The sequence below is a fragment of the Papio anubis genome, chromosome 10 (assembly GCF_008728515.1).
Source record: "Papio anubis isolate 15944 chromosome 10, Panubis1.0, whole genome shotgun sequence".
NCBI lineage: Eukaryota > Metazoa > Chordata > Mammalia > Primates > Cercopithecidae > Papio > Papio anubis.
The window spans coordinates 33347427-33365565 of record NC_044985.1 but is presented as its reverse complement, the minus strand read 5'-3'; the positions used below and the strand labels follow the sequence as shown (position 1 = coordinate 33365565).

General features: G+C 39.3%; 1 protein-coding gene across 3 annotated transcripts in view; it reads right to left on the bottom strand.

Annotated features, from left to right (window-relative positions):
• LYPD6 (LY6/PLAUR domain containing 6) overlaps nucleotides 1-18139 on the bottom strand; it is a 166575-nt gene that overhangs the window by 31559 nt on the left and 116877 nt on the right. For all 3 annotated transcript variants that reach the window (XM_009182209.4, XM_009182208.3, XM_021923590.2), the window contains one exon: nucleotides 9733-9831. In XM_009182209.4, coding sequence (XP_009180473.1) covers nucleotides 9733-9831 — 99 coding nt within the window. The remainder of the gene's footprint in view (nucleotides 1-9732; nucleotides 9832-18139) is intronic.

Here is an 18139-nt window from a genome sequence, read left to right as displayed (position 1 = left end):
CTCTATTTCCCAAATTCACTAATTCTTCCCTTTATTCCTTTCATTCTGCTGTTCAGCCCATCTATTGAGATTTTTATTTCAGGTACATTATGTTACAATTCTACAATTTCCATTTGGTTCTCCTTTATATTTTCTATTTCTTTGATGAGATTTTAAAAATTTGTTTCAGGTGTGTTTGTAATTACTTACTGAAACATTTTTATTATGGCTGCTTTAAAACCCTTGCCAGATAATTCTAACATCCCTATTTGTCTTGGTGTTGGTATATATTGATTGCTATTTTTCATTCAGTTTGAGATCTTCCTGGTATGACAAGCGATTTTTTAAATTGAAGTCTAAACATATTGTTATTATGTTAGAATACTCTTGATCTTACACTCCCTGTTTGAGAGTGGCAAGAGTGCCTCATTAATGCTTCCCCTGTGGCCTCTACTGATGACATGGGGTGGGAGATGTGTTGTAGCCTCACTGCCAGTGGGTGGTGGTGAAAGGTGAAGTCTTGACTCTCCATTAAGCCTCCTTTGACACAACTGTGGTCAGGGGAAAGTAGAGGCATCTCATTGTTGCTGGTGGAGGTAAAGTCTAGGCTCCCTAACATAGTCTCCATCGACACTGTGGAAGAAACCTTGTTATTGCTTGGTGGGGAGGGATAAAAATCCCCTTTACTTGTCCTTCTCTGATACAATCCCAAGCAGAAAGGTTGGGACATCTCATTACAGCCTGTTGAGGATGAAGTCAAAGCTTTCCATTCAGCCTCTGCTGGTATGGGGTTGGGGCTACAATTTTTTCCATAGTGTTTTGCTGAAGTAGAACAGCTATTGTCTAAAAGTTACCTTTCGAGGCTTCCCCCTTCCTAGTCCTTTTGCCAAAGAGCAAACTTTTGTTGGAGGTTTATTTTGCCAGTGTCTATCGCATTTTTAGAATGCTGACTTCCTCAGCTTCAAGTCTAGAATATATGAGACTGAAAGAAAACCTAGTGAACTAAGCACTGTGTTGTTCCTTGAGTCTTGAAGTCCTTAGTCTGTCATTTTCTTTACCCCTTTCAGTCTTTTCATGTTTTTGGTTTGTTTCTTAATAATGTTCAGAATTTTTTGTTGTACTTAGCAGGAGGAATAGATAAGTACATCTGCTCCATCTTTCCAGAAATGGAAGTTTTCAGCTTTTGATATTTTGGGCTAATTTTGTTTTGGGCACACTGCTCGGTGAATTGTATGACATTTAACAGCATCCAACAGCCTCTTCTCACTAGATGCCAATGTCATGCCGACAATAACAACTAAGAATGTCTCCAGACATTGACAAATATACTTTGGGCAGGGAAGAGGGAATTGCTCCTGGTTGAGATCTACTGTTGTGTTGTACATTATAATCTTGAGAATCAGGCCCATTCTTGTTGGTATCTGCATTCCCTCCAACATATAACACAGGGCCTTGCACACAATAGCAGGCATTTAATCTCTAATAAACTCTGTATTACCAGCAGAGATGGATGGGTGCGAAGAATATATCTAGCTGAGCTCTTCCATTCAAAGGTGAACCAAATTAAAACATTTTAATTTAGTTCTATGATGTCTATAACATATCTTCCATTGCTGTATTTTGAATAGTCTCATCAAATTTAAAAGAGAAATAATACTACACTTCTACCAGTAGTGCAATTTTCACATACTATCACCACCTCTCAAAAGTATTTGCCAGGACTACCAAAAGTAAACCTACACATATTCTATGAAGCTAAAATTCTACTCCTCAATATATATCCAACAGGAATGGTAAGTCCTAGAATGTGCATAGAAGAATTATTCATATAAACATAGTGTAAAAAATGTCAATTAGTGACAGAATGAATAAATGATGGCATCTGTTCACATAACAATGAGAATGAATGGATTCCAACTAAATCTAAAGAAATGGATGAATCTCACATAATACTGAGTGAAAGAAGTCGAACACGAAAGAATTGTACTGTATGATTCCACCTCTACAAAGAACCCAGTAAGAGGCAAAATTAACCTACACTACTGGAAATTAGGAGGGTAACTATATTAGTTTCCAGGGTTACCATAAAAAAAAACACACCGAATGAGTGCTTAAACAAAGGTTTTCTCAGTCCTGGAGGCTAGTAATTGAAAATCAAGGTGTTGGCCAAGGCTGATTCTTCTGAGTCCTCTGTTTTTGGGCAGTCTTTTCCTTGTGTCTCCACATCAGCTTCCCTCGGTTCCTGTCTTTGTTCCCATCTCTTCTTACAAGGATGCTTGTCAGACTGGATCAGGGCCCACCTGAATGACCTCACTTAGTTACCTATTTAAAGACCCTATTTCCAAATACAGTCTCATTCTGAGGTACTAGAGGTTAGGACTTCAACATACGAATTTGAGAGCAGGTAGGGGGAAAAGTGGGGAGGACACAAGTCAGTCCATAACTGCGACGCTTGGTGGTAGGAAAAGTGACTGGAAACAGGCATGCAGGGAGCTTCTAAGATGCAGGGCAATTTCTTAATCAGGGTGCTGCTTACATGGAGTGTTCAATTTGTGAAAGTCCATCACGCTATTTACTATTCTATATATATATATATATATATATAAAATACTTCAAAGTTCAGTAAAATTGAAAGCAAAAGAAAAAAAGAGCCCAAGATGAAAGAAAAGAGACTCAAGAAAAGGATGAACTACAAATTGAGTTACAGATAAACTGAATTATTTAAAACTTACCCTAATTAGGAATTACTACAGTCTCTGCTTTCAGGCACCAGATTGTTCTTTTGGCTTTTCTGCTCTTATCAATTACTCTCCATAGATCTTTTAAAAAGATGTGTTTTCTCCTCTTGTCCCAAGTCAAAAATTCCTCAAGGCAGAAATTAAAAACAAATAAATGCTCATCACCCTGACTAAATCATAGCTGGTTGGTCTCCTCTACCCTGAAGTCAGCACCTCTTGAGGAAGCTGCCAAATGGAGACTTCCCTATCTTTAAAAAAAAAAATCCCTCCACATTTCTTAATGAACTTCTCACTTGAGGAACTTCTTTTAAAACTAATCACTGAAATTCAAGAGGCAATGTACTTATTACCAAGGCCAACTCCAAAAAGGCAGTTGGGAAGGTATGCAAAGGTAGTGAGGATAGACAGGACTTCATGGTGAACAATGGTTAGAATAAAAGTGATACGGCAGACCATCAAATGGAAGCGTCCCAGTTGAGGCAACTGGATTTGTAAAAAATATTTGGACAAAACATTGTGAATTGGAGAAGGTTAGATGCTCTCAGTGTATGAAAAATGTCTTGTACAGGCTGATAGAACTTAAGGGTAAAAACTTGCTGGAAAAATTCTAAGACTAATTCCGAGAATTACAAAGCCAGCTGAAATGGACTGGCTTACATTGTCTTACCAAGAAACAGAACAAAATTTAAAAAGCCAATTAAAATGTAAACAACAAAAATCTGTGTAAAAGCACGGGACTGCCGTTGTGGACTGGATTTAAAGAGCAAGGTACCAGAGAAAAGACAAGCCCCCTGAGTGGTGCCTGACATTCTATACCTGTTCTCCCCTCAAGGCTTTTGCTGATTCAAAAACTGCACAGGTGGAGAGGCTGAGAAACCAAGCAGAAAGCTCTGCTAAGGGACAGAGAAGTAGGGCAGCACCTTCATCAGTCTCTAGGGGACTGGGAGCACAAACAGGAGATCAGAGCTAGCGGGGCAGCCGCAGGAGAAAGGAGGTTCAGAGAAGCGAGACTGATAGTCTCCACATAGAATTCCAGGATGGCAGTTATTTACTTTCATCACTTTAAAAATGTCATCTGGTTAACTTCTACCTTCTATTGTTTCTGTCAATACTAGGTGTTGGCAAGATTGTGCAGCAACTAGTACCTGCATGCACTGCTGGTGAGATTATAAGTCGTACCGTCATTTTGCAAACGGTCAGGCAGTATCTAGTAAAGTCAACGCTTACATACCCCATGCCTAGCAATCCCACTTCTGGGAAAGACCCAGTAGAAACGCATATGAACATGTACCGAAAGAGATACAGAAGAATGTTCATAGTATTAAGAAACTGGAAACAATCCAAATGTCCTTCAATAGTGGAACAGATGAATTTTAGTATATTCATAGAATGATCTACTATACACCCCTGAGAAAACATGACTGTGCTGCTCAAAAATCACAGAGGAATTTCACATACATAATGTTTGAAAGCAAGGAGTACATTCTATACAACTCCACTTATATGATGCTCAGTGATAGTAGTCTCAACATTGTTACCTTTGGGGATGGAGTATAATGACTGGGGCACCCCAGCAGCCTCTGGGGTTCTATTGCTATGGGTGGAAACACGGCATGTTCACTTTGCAAAAATTCACAAATTGTGCACTTATGATCTCTTCACTTTGCAGTATGTATGTTCAACTTTACTTTAAAATTACTTTTAAAAAGGAGGAAGTCTAAGACTTTCACTGAGCAATATGACAATAATATGATAAGAGACATCATCTGAAAACATCTTATTACAAAGCAGCCAGAAGTGTTGGATAAAATGTAACCAACACTTTTTGTAAATGTACAAATGAATTCTCCCAAAAGGAAAGTGTCAAGGGCCAACACTGGATAAGTTACTGATTTCTCTCTCCTAGGGAAAGAACAATGTTAAAAGATAAGCTATAATAAATCGCAAGGCGCTGGGTCCCCATGGGATTCAGAGAGAGAACAGAGACTCCTGTATAAATGAAAAAAAATTGGAGGGCTATATTCTAACTGTAAAATTGCCTAAAAGGAAGAAAATTCCACCCTTAGGTTAAGTCAAACACAAAGGTTGTCTGTTTCAGCCTGGGCTATGTCTGAAAAAAGTCAATAATAAAGAAATCATTCCTGAAAATTTGTAACCATGGTCTTGTCCTCAGTTGAGCTGAGGATCACATTTACATTTCTTGCTTATAGCAAGAACCATCAGGCAACTGATTTGGAAAAAGCTATCAAGGGATATGTCCAGCTTTTTCTTTACTTTTACAGAAAAACAGTGAAGAGCATAGAAGCTGGAGCCAAAAGAGTATGTGTCCTCTAACTCAGAAATTTCCTTTTCCTGATTATATATCAGCAATACTTTCAAATGGAGATTTTGCCTTAGAGGGAGGCATCTGTACTCCATAATTAAGAAGGAACATAATGTCTTTGGCTTAGGTATACTCCACAAAACAGGCCTTTTTAAAAACTGTAATGTCTTTGACTTCACATTTAATTCCACAGACTTTTAATAACCATTTATACAGTCCCTCTCTCTAGGACCTATTCATCTTGCAGCACACAGAAAAGTCAAGGGCAAACAGATCCAAGCACATAACACTCTTGTTTTAGATCATCAGTTCCTTCAACTGGCCCCTCACATAATATGATTTCAAGATCCTTTTCCATTCTGGCTCACAAAGTCAAGAAAAATTGGACAGATTTATGAGTAGCTGATGAAATTACAGTTGTTGCAAAGGAAGTGCTCAGAGACCAAAGATGAAATGGAAGCCAAGCAAGTAAAGCAACCAGAGTCAGTTATGGAGAGCATCTTAAGTTCCCGTTTCTGGGAAGGAAGTATGGTACTATGAATCTGGAAGCACCAGAGGCACAAATAATGTAATGGAGGAGAACGCACTTATATCACACACCTTCTGAAAAGAAGAGGGACAGGGAACCTGAGTTAGCTACAGGTGTGTCCAGCTGATGCCGCCACTGCCAAAAGAGTGATTCCCGTCAGGAGGAAGCTTTCCTGACACTTACTTGGCCAAACAATAACTCAAAACAAGTCTGAATCCCTGAATGTCAGTTGCTAAGATACACTATGTCTCTATGCACATGCGTGTGACTGAGGTCAGCTTTAGAAAATTCATGACATTCAGTGAATCCCCTAAGTAATTTGGGGTGTGCACTTATTCCGTGTATATAAGATTGAATACTTAGGTGAGATGATTTTTTCACTTTCAACAAATTATTTTCACATCAGGTGATAATTTAAACCTAGTTAACTATGTCACAAAACAAACCAAAAAATCAGGAATGTCTTAGAATTTCCATATCTCAGTTGCCCTTCCTAAGCCCATTGGTAGTCCTAGAGCTGCTTCAGACTACTAACAAACAGAAAAATCTAGAGTTAGCTAGTAGTGAAATACATTTTCTATTTTAATTTATTAATAAAATGGCATTATTTCCATTGTTAGAAAAATCTGAAGAAAACCTGGAGGAAAGAGCACAAGACTCATGGGAAATAGGGCTGGCCTAACAGGAAGCTGAGTGTGGCCTCACCCCTTCTCAGGTTACAGCTTTAAGTTCCCACTCCTTACCTGATGCTCAAGGCCCTACAAAAATCACCTGGCTCCACTATTTTGGGTCCATAATCCTCTCATACAAACTAGTTGCTACTCCCAGGTCAGGTCTCTTCCCATCCACTGAGCACACCTGGGGAGTCTTGTCTCTACACCTTTGCTCTGAGTGAGCTCCTGGAAGACATGTTCTCTTCAATGCTGGACCTCCAGTTCCAAGTTGTTGAGCTACTGCAATCTTCCCAGCACGTGATGCTTTCGCTGGCCACCTCAGTCCCCAGTAGCTCTTCTTCCTGTAAACTCCCACAGCGCTTAATGCCAGGTTCCACTTGGCACTTACCTTTGTCCTGCTAATTCTGACATCTGATATGTTCAGATCCTATCGGCCCAACTAAACTGCCTGATCCCTGAAAGAAGAAACCAGATTCCTATCTTTCAATCTGTAATTCCCCAAGGGGCCTAGCATGGTTGTTTTGTATTTTGAACCTCAGTGCATGACTTTCTATTTATCCCTTTAAATTGAAGGACAAAAAGATAAAAGTAGAGGAGAAAAAAGAGAAAAGGATAAATTGTGTAGAGACCACTCTGCAATACCTTTAGGTATCTGGACTTTGAAATGATAGATTATGACCTCAAAAGAAAGCATCAAGATGGAACTTCCTCTTTTCTCTGAGAGGCATTCAAGCAGTGTTTCTGGTCCCTTGTTTTTTCTTTTTGACAGGGATATACTTGTATACCATCAAACGTGGCCCAGAGCCTACACAGAATACCAGTTCACATTCCTTTTTCCTCTGCATTATCTCCACTAAGGTTACCTCAAAGCTCAGTCAGTACCAGAAGCAGCACAGTCACATTTTGCTATGGTCTGAATGTGGCCCCCAAAGTTCATATGCAACTTAATCACCAATGTGAGGATATTAAGAGGCGGGGCGTTTAAGGAGTGATTAAGTCATGAGCATGGAGCCCTCATGAATGGGATTAGGGCCCTTATAAAAGAGCTTGAGGGAGTGGGTCTGTTCCCTTCCCCCGCTTTTGTCTTCTGTCATGTGAGGGCACAGTGTTCCTCCCCTCCACAGGATGCAGCAACAAGGTGTCACCTTGAAAGCAGAGAGACGATGCCCTTCTAGAACCTGCCGGCACCTTGACCTGGGACTTCCCAGCCTCAAGAACTGTGAGAAATAAACTTCTATTGTTTATATATTACCCAGTCTGAGGCATTTTGTGATAGCATCACAAGTGAACTAAAACACACTTCCCGTACACTAGCTCTAACCAACGGGGTACAAGCTTCAAAAGCAAGTCAGCTAGCTTTATCGCCACAGGAGCCGCCCAAACAGGACTACATATACAAAGCAAATCATCTTGGTTTTGCCTAAAGTCACTGTTCATAATGGTTCTCAAATTTAGTTGCATATTAGAACCATCTGGAGGGCTTTTAAAAATCCTTATGCCGGCCGGGCGTGGCTCAAGCCTGTAATCCCAGCACTTTGGGAGGCCGAGATGGGCGGATCACGAGGTCAGGAGATCGAGACCATCCTGGCTAACACGGTGAAACCCCGTCTCTACTAAAAACACAAAAAATGAGCCGGGTGTGGTGGCGGGTGCCTGTAGTCCCAGCTACTCGGGAGGCTGAGGCAGGAGAATGGCGTAAACCCGGGAGGCGGAGCTTGCAGTGAGCTGAGATCCGGCCACTGCACTCTAGCCTAGGCGACAGAGTGAGACTCCGTCTCAAAAAAAAAAAAAAAAAAAAAAAAAAATCCTTATGCCTAGCTGGACCATTTAATATGAATCGCTGGGAATAAATCTAGGTGTTAGAGTTTTCGAAAGTTTACCAGGTAATTTCAATAGACAGCCAAGTTTGAGAAGCAGTGGTTTAACCAGATCTATTAGCAATGGTCATTCCACAGTGGGTAATGTTAGAAAATACTGGCCCATTTGGAAATGAATAGTGACTATAGGCGGCAATAAAACTTATTTTTGATTACTCAGATGGCTGGATATCTAGTTTTCAGTTAAGCCAATCTTTAGTGCTTCCATGTTTTTCTCTGTCCTGTAGACCCCATTATCATCTCTACCTAAAAGTAAACAAGAAGAGTCTAGAAATGACAACACTACATTTCTCTTATGTACAGGAGCTCCCTGTGGTTCTTGCCCCTGACTTTTCATTAGAATCAACTGCAATATTTAAAGTACCAATGTAGGGCCCTAATCTCCGAAATGCTGGTTCAATTTGTGTACAGCTGTGATTCTTAACTCATCACCTGACAACCCTTTAGAAATACAAATTCTCAGGCTCTATCTCAGACCTACTGAATCAAAAATGTAGGTGTAGAAGGGTGTGGGAACAGAAATCTATGTTTTAATAAGCCCTCTGGAAAATGATGCTGCTGCTGAAGCTTGAAAACCACTGGTCTAGGCAGGGCAAAGCTTTCAGTGATTTCTTTGAAAAGTTTCACAGGTGTTGCTACTGCACACCCTAGGTGGAGGTTCCTGGGTTAAAGAGTACTAGCTTGGATAGTTGACATTTCCTTTAATTTTGGTTTCCACGCTCTCCCAATTTCCAATCCTCCAGGAGAAGCAGAATACCACTCACTGGGCTGAATATGAGAACTCTTGTATAATTCCCGTGTTATGTTGAAAAATAATGGATTTGGTGGTGTTGTGTCCAAGCCATTTTAACAACTGAATTAGATCAGCAGTGAAACCCATTTAACTACTCACTCAAACATTTGTCAGTAAAATTCCCTGTCCTCATTATCTCTACCCCCACCAAATAAACAGACTTTCCTCCAAAGTAAAATAGCCAGTTAACAGTGACTCTGTAGCCAAATATAACCATCTATTTTTTATAGGATAAAAGAGACATGAATATAATGGGTATTTCTTTATTTTGAAATGAGCCTTTGGGTCAAAATTCCATGCTTCAGTTCAGTGTTCATCTCATCCTTCAAAAAAAAAACTTAATAGTTTAAAAATCTCAAGGGATTTTATTTGTGCAATGATGACATTTAGAATTCTAAATTTTAGAGACTGCGTGAAAGTCTCTGGCAAGATATGTAATCAATGGAATCTTTATATGAACATCAATTCATACATTACATCAAAGAGGTTACTATGCACTGACTAATGCCTCAAAGAGTGGCAGACAGACTGGCTGTTGTCTTGTCCTACATTTCACTGGACCTGGGGGTACAGGGGAAGGTATCACCTCCTGTGGAGTACCAAAAATACTTCATGAGAAAGGAAACAATCCTATGGCTCAGTTTATGTCTCTGAGAATCTCTGATATGTTACTGGTGTGGTACAAAAGATCTAATAGCGTTAGAAAAGAGGAGCAGCTGAGATTGCAAGCATGCCTCTCTTTATACATGCACCAAAATCAAAAGGGCTGTTCACTCACAGACAGCCCAGGGGATCCCAATCAGTCTACTGAGAGTTTACCTCGAGGGCAGTAGATGTCTGGAGCCCATCGGTTGCACTCATAATTGTCTGCTGCCTTTTCACAGGTGAAACATTTAAATCCACCAGGATATGGTGTGGCTAAAAAAAAAAGGATTAAGAGAAAAGATTAATTTTTAGACAAGGCACAGAATCCTGTGAAGTTTGATGTTTTCTTCATTTTAAAGAAAGGATTCTCAAGACAACTTAGCAGTTTCTTAAACATTCAACTACCATATGACCCAGCAACTTTACTCTTGGGCATTTATCCCTGAGAAATGAACATTTGTATTCATGCAAAAATCTGCACACAAATGTCAACAGCAACTTTATTTGTCATAGCCCAAAACTGGAAATATCCTCGATGTTCTTCAGTGGGTGAATGGCTAAACAAACTGTTGGACATCCATACTATGGAACATTAGTCAGCAATAAAAACGAATGAACTGTTACTACTTTCAACAACTTGGGTGAGTTTCCAGGAAATTATTTGGAGTGAATAAAGCCCATCCCAAAAGGTTATATATTGCATGATTCCATTTATATGACATTTTTGAAATGATTAGTGGTTGTCAGGGGTTAGGGATGGCAGAGATGGGAGTAGGTGTGGACAGGTGGGGAGAGAGGTGGGTTTGAGGCCAGCAGGAGGAACCCCTGTGCTACTGAAAGTCTTCAGTGTCTCGACTGTGGTGGAGGATACACAAACCTACACATGATAAAATTAGGTAGAACTAAACATACACACACAGAGTAAAATCGGGGAAATCAGAATGACATTGGTAGATAGACTGTATTGATATTAATATATTGGTTGTGATATTATGCTATAGTTTTTTGTTTTTTTTTTTTCTTTTGGGTTTCACTCTCGTTGCCCAGGCTGGAGTGCAGTGGCATAATCTCGGCTCATGGCAACCTCCATCTCCCAGGTTCAAGCAATTCTCCTGCCTCAGCCTCCCAAGTAGCTGGGATTACAGGCATGTGCCACCATACCCAGCTAATTTTGTATTTTTAGTAGAGACGGAGTTTTACCATGTTGGCCAGGCTAGTCTTGAACTCCTGACTTCAGGTGATCCACCCGCCTCGGCCTCCAAAAGTGCTTGGATTACAGGTATGAATCACCACACCCGGCCTATGCTACAGTTTTTCAAAATGTCCCCACTGGGACAAACTGTATAAGGAGTACATGGGATCTCACTGTATTATTTCTCGAACTCCTGGCCTCAAGGGATTTTCCAGCCTCGGCCTCCCAAACTGCTGGCGTTACAGGCATGAACTACGACACTCAGCATCACTGTACTATGTCCTAAAATTGCATATGACTGTAAAATTATCTCAATAAAAATTTTAATTAAAAAGGCATTCTCTGGATTTCTAATAACTTACTCATGTCAACTTATACACAGATGTCAACACGCAAATAAAAATATTGGGTTGAATCATCACGAAATTTCCTGATGTTTGAGCATTTCAATCTACAAAAGTGGCAATTTCTCTGGTACACTGTAAAATTTTTATCTGGTCAGACCTGATGTCGTTATGAATCCCTGGAGATGGTGAGCCTTAGCTAAGAGAAGAGTCTTCATTGCTCAAATATATGCTGCCCATGCAGAGGTGACCCTCTTCAGGTGTGTTTTGGACCCATGTCCATAGAAGCCGGATGCTGAGGGGAAGTGGGGATGAGGCACCAGAGGCTACCAGCTCTAGCCTGAGGACTAGGCCATTCCAGGAAACCCCACTTAACTCTTCCCACCACTCCCACTGGTGAGTTTCTTCTTCCTGCCTTCAGAAGGAACCATCCTCCAAGGGCTTTTATTCTTTACCTATAAGCTCAGGTGGGGAGGGGTCACATCAGAAGGAACCATCCTCCAAGGGCTTTTATTCTTTACCTATAAGCTCAGGTGGGGAAGGGTCACATGAGATTCGAGTTCTGGAGATTGTCAGGGGCACCCAGGACCTTCCCTCCACAAAAAGATGAGGATCACCGAAGAATGTCAGGCCCAGCTGTTCTTTGTCCTTACCACTGATGTGCATTTAATTGCTTCTTAGCTCTAATCATTTGCTTGCTTCACTACTTAGAGTTTTGCCTTTCATAAACAAAACTTGTGTTGTTTAATTTGTAAAATTACCTGGCCTATTTGAAAGCTGCAAACACTCAAACACTTCATCTGCAGGAGCCAACTGTTCTCCCTCGCAGATGGCTGAGACTGCATATCCCACTGGCGGAAATAATCATCTCAGGGTAAATTGCTCTGCCCACATGGAACCAATTAGATATGTTATCAAAAATAAATGAAGGAGAAGGCAGCAGCTTAAGGCCAGAACGATGGACCAGATATCACTTTGATTTTCACCTTGCCAAGAATAGCTGCCCATCTATGCACATGCTTGCATTACTTCACAGACCTGACTGTGACAATATCAAATAATGTATCATAATCAAAAGTCATAAGCAGTCTAAAAAAGACAAGTAATCAGAACTTTTTATGGGCCCATTTGCATGCTCTAAGTCTCTCACATAGTAACTCAAATTCGTAAACAGAATGACAGAAAAAGTGCATAGATCATTTTACAAAATGATGGAAAGCAGCTTAGACACAGCCATCCAACCACTCCATTTTCATGAGGAAATTTTAATAGGGGGAAAATGTCATATAATTGTGATAAAGAGAAGTATTTTGTAAACCATAAACAAATACTTTTTATATCTTCACATTACCCACCTATAGAAAAATGGATTACACTTGAATTGAAAGGTTCTATTTAGCTAAGGACAGGTATACCTTGTTGTATCACAATTCATTTTAGCACACTTTGCAGATACTGTATTTTTACAAATTGAAGTTTTGTGGCAACCCGCATTAAGCAAGTCTATCGGTGTCATTTTCCAATTGCATGTGCTCACTTCATGTCTGTGTCACATTTCGGGAATGCTTGAAATATGCCAAACTTTTTCATTACTTTTGTGTCTGTATGGTGACTTGTGATCAGTAATCTCTGAAATACTATTATAATTGTTTGGGGGCACTACAAACTGCACCCACATAAAATGGTGAACTGAATAAATGTGTATGTTTTGACTGCTCCATCAACCTGCTATTCTTCCATCTCCCTCTCTCCCTCTTTCCCTGCCCCAGACCTCCATATTTCCTGAGATACAACAATACTGAAATTAGGCCAGTTAGTAACCCTACAAATGCCTCTAAGTGTTCAGGTGAAAGGAAGAGTAATACAATTTTCACTTTAAATCAAAACCTAGATATGATTAAGATTGGTGAGGAAGGCATGTTGAAAGCTGAGATAGGCTGAAAGCTAGGCCTCTTGTACCAGTTAGCCAAGTTGTAAATGTAAAGGAAAGGTTCTTGAAGGAAGTTTAAAATGCTACTTTAATGAATACATGAATGTTAAGAATGTATAACAGGCTTTTTGCTGATACAGAGAAAGTTTGAGTGGTCTGGATAGAAGATCATACCAGCCACAGCATTCCCTTAAACCAAGGCCTAATCCAAGGCAAGGTCCTAACTGTCATTAGTTCTATAAAGGCTCAGAGACATGAAGAAGGTGCAGAAGAAAAGTCTGCAGCTAGCAGAGAATGGTTCATATAGTTTAAGGAAAAAATCTATTTCCATAACATAAAATCATAAGGTAACATGGAAAGTGCTAATGAAGAAGTTGCAGCAAGTTATCCAGAAAATCTAGTTAAGATCACTGAAGATGATGGCACTGAAAAGATTTTCAGTGTAGACAAAACAGCCTTATATTGGAAGAAGACACCTAGAACTTTCATAGCTACAGAGGAAAACTCAATGCCTGGCTTCAAAGGACAGGCTGACTCTTTTGTTAGATGTTAATACAGCTGGTGACTTTTAAAATGAAGCCAATGCTAATTTATCATTCTTAAAATCCTTGAGACTTTAAGAATTATGTGAAATCTACTCTATCTGTGCACTATAAATGGAACAACAAAGCCTGGATGACAGCACATTTATTTACAGAATGGTCCACTGAATATTGTAAGCCCACTGTTGAGATCTACTGCTCAGAAAAAAATATTTCTTTCAAAATACTACTGCTTATTGGCAATACGACTGGTCACTCAAGCGCTCTGATGGAGATCTACAAGAAAATTAATGCTGTTTTCATGCCTGTGAACCCAACATCCCTTCTGTAGCTGATGAATCAAGAAGTCGTTTTGAGTTTCAAGTTTTATTATTTAAGAAATATATCTGTAAGCCTATAGCTGCCATAGATCATGATTCCGCTGATGAATCTGAGCAAAGTAAATTTAAAAACCTTATAGAAAGGATTAATCATGTAGGTACCATTAAGAACATTTGTGATTCACAGGAGGTCAAAATATCAACATTAACAGCAGTTTGGAAATACGTGATTCCAACCATCACAGATGACTTTGATTTCAGTAGAGAAAGTAACTGCAGATGTGGTGCACACAGCAAGAGAACTAGAATTAGAAGTGGAGCCTGAAAAAGCGACTGAATTGCTGCAATCTTATGATAGAAGTTAAATGAATGAGGAGTTGGCTTCTTATGAATGAGCAAAAAAAGCAGTTTCTTGAGATGGAATCTACTCCTGGTGAAGATGCTGTGAACATTGTTGAAATGACAAAAAAGGATTTAGAACATCATAGAACTGTTGATAAAGCAGTGGCAGGGTTTTGATAGGATTAATTCCAATTTTGAAAGAAGTTCTGCTGTGAGTAGAATGCTGTCAAACAGCATCACATGCTACTGAGAAATCTTTTGTGAAGGGCAGAATAAGCTGATATGGTAAACTTCGTTGTTGTCTTATTTTTAAAAATTGCCACAGCTACCCCAGCCTTCAGCAACCACCACCCTGACCATTCAACAGCCATCAATATCAAGGCAAGATACTCTACCAGCAAAAGGCTCAGATGATCCTTAGCATTTTTAGCAATAAAGTCTTTTTAAATTAAGATACATACATTGTTAGCAGAACATGGTGGCCAACAATGCAATCTCAGCACTTTGGGAGGCCGAGTCAGGTGGATAGCTTGAGCTCACAAGTTTGAGACCAGTCTGAGCAACACGGAGAAATCCTGTCTCTACTAAAAATACAAAAATTAGCCAGGCGTGGTGGTGAACACCTGTGGTCCCAGCTACTCAGGAGGCTGAGGTGGGAGGCTCGCTTGAGCCCAGGTGGCAGTGGTTGCAGTAAACCGAGATTGCACCACTGCACTCCAACCTGGGCCACAGAACCAAACCCTGCCTCAAAAAAAAAGGAAAAAAGATATGCACGTTGTTTTTTAGACATAATGCTATTCCACACTTAATAGACTATGGTTTAATGTAAATGTAACTTTTATATGCACAAGGAGACCAAAAAAATTGCATAACTTGCTTTATTGTGGTTGTTTTGTTGTGGTGGTGTGGAACTGATCCTGCAATAATCTCTAAGGTATTCCTGTACATGTCTGAAGAAATATCAAAAACAAAACAGGTTCTCAAACGCCAAAGTCATGCAATACTCTTGCAGATATTTTAACTAATCATATAAAATATTTTAGGAAATTGTCCTGATTGGATACATTAAAAAATAGTTTCCCTATCAAATTTAAAATACTCAATACATAAACAACTTTCAAAGATTGGACTTTAAAATAGCTTGTAAAATTTGAAGTGGAATGATCAAAGTAGACATTTTGGAAAAAAAAAGATATAAAGCATTTGTCAAAGAACAGCATTTCTCAAAAAAATGATCATCATATTCACCAAGGTTTATGGCTGCAAGCTACCCGTACCACTTCAGTTTGCATGATTAATTCACTGGGGCATCAAATTTTATCTGTTCTGTCACTGCAGCCAGTAAAATTTTTGGATAGAATATTGAATTAGTTATTCCTGGAAACTTTCCCATCAAAGAGATAAATTAAGAATTCTGAATGAAGACTGACAATCCAACTACTCCAAGAACAAACTTATTGAGACCCTCACCCTAGTAAGTTGTAGTGTCCCCAAATTTGAATTACTTAATAGACTTTTCAAAATGATCTTTTGTGAGACAAGTGACATACTAAATCAAACACTTATTTCTTACATAAACAGGCCTGGATTCTGAAATTAACCCAAAGTATACTGAAATTTAAACAGGAATGGGGACTATAATACTATGGCAGCAAAATGAAGCTTTGCTTAAATTCATTTATCTCTGAGTTTATCAGCGTGTATCACTGACAGTTAACCAAATTATCTCATTTTGGGTGAATTTTCTTTTAGAATCTACAGTTCCATTATCTGTGCAGTCTCAATGGTTAGAGTTTAATATTTGCTTGTAGGAACTTTTATTGACATCTTGGCAGGTAATACCAATTAGTGAATAATCACACCCTGATTAATGACAAATCTCTGCAAACATACTGCTTTAAGTGGATAATTAAGGTATAATACCAAGTAAATGGTTAAATTCTTCCCTCTTGAGATATTTTGCCAAAAATGAGGTCTACAGATGAACAACTATCACTATCTCCAGTGACTTGCTAACTGACACTGCATCTGATAAAGAGGTTTTTTTTTTAAAAAAAAAGGATGGAAAGAGGTTCCTAAGAGATGTGCTATTTGCTTCTTTGTTACTTCAAAGCATTGCAGAGCAAGCGGAGTTTCAAATTGTTGTGGCCCCAGCTGTGAATGAATCTAATTTGGCTCTTGATCACAGAGTTAATAAGCTCAGTACCCTGTATTTCAGGGCATAAGTCCTTGGTCCCTTAAGGGAAGGTGATTGTAAAGAAAAAAAGAAACGCCAAAGTGCCCAGTTACTTCCTGTAAAATAATCTGTCCATTAACTCTCATGGTCAGCCATAGTTCAACCGACCATAATTCATTTGTACGGTATCAGAAAAGATTTAGTCTTTGTTTCCACCTCTTGGAACTTCTGCCTAGACAAAGGCCTTCAGTTACCAAAACCGTGGTGAGAACAGACTTTTGTTTTGAAAGGTACGCTGATGTGTAACACATCCAAACATTTTTTGATTCTTACCAAATTAACTTCCATTGTTTCTGAAAACTGGATGCAAATATAAAAATTCTAGAAATCTAATAAATGTTTTTTCTCAGTCCACTTGGCAACAAAATATTGTGAGTACAATTTTAACAGGGACATATGTCTAACAGAAAAAAATACATTATCTGGTACCTTCCCAGAAAGTCCCCCTATTCTCCAAGATTTACGTAATATAGTCTGAACAAACTTATCTGGCTCTCTACGTGGGCACAAACAAGCCCCCACAGGAATACAGCTCTTTGGTGCACATGATTAAGGAAAGATTGAAAACATGCAACCAGAGGAAAATTGGATATTCTTAGGAAAGGTTTCCTTCTATTCAAAGGAAAGAAACAGAGGCCAAGAATAGGTTGCAGCCACTTAGTATATTAAATTCTGCTATCTCTTATGATGTCTGACTACCAAATAAGCAGCTCCATTTCTCTTAATACTAACTCTTGTTTTGAAAGTTTTTATTTGATTTGGTATTTTAATCATAGGCTGGGAAGAAATTCATTTTTCACATAAAAACAAGCAAAGAAAAAAACAACAACAAATGACACAAGGATTATAGAAAAGAACATTATTGACGACACTGCTTCAGATTTGAAAGCCATGAAGTTTCTTTCTTTTAAATGTTCAGAAACTTCAAAGATTAGGAAACCAGAGAGCAAAAAAGATTAGTCATGGGAGGCTGAATTTTCCCAGCCTGGGTTCCAATCTCTCCCCAGTTATCGTCAGTGATGGCTGTTCTGGGCATTGGAATGAGGAGAAAATGGCTTCTGCTTGTCTGGTACAGAAAATGTGTGTGTGTTCTCATGCCTCCAGCATCACTACATTCCTCCTTCAGCAGGTTCTGAGCTTCATGTTACATATTGTAACATTAATGAAATGTGGCTCACTCACAAAAGAACCCTGTTTGTGCCTTCATCTACAAAGTGAGGTGACTACATAAATAATTCAAAACCAAACTAATCCCAGACTTCCCTCATATATTTTTTACCGTCTATGTTCAACAGATACCTGCTTATTTGTAGAGACTACGTCTTACTACGGTCTATTGCTCAAGGACAGAGAACCATGCCAATTAAAAAATCAAAGTGTGAAAACACACACACCACAAACTTCTAAAATAGTTCAAAGAAATTAGAAGTTAACGCTGATTTAAAAGTGGACAGAACAGGCCGGGCGTGATGGCTCACACCTGTAATCCCAGCACTTTGGGAGGCCGAGATGGGAGGATCATGAGGTCAGGAGATCAAGACCATCCTGGCTAACACGGTGAAACCCGTCTCTACTAAAACTACAAAAAAAAAAAAAAAATAAGCCGGGTGTGGTTGTGGTTGCCTATAGTCCCAGCTACTCGGAAGGCTGAGGCAGGAGAATGGTGTGAACCCAG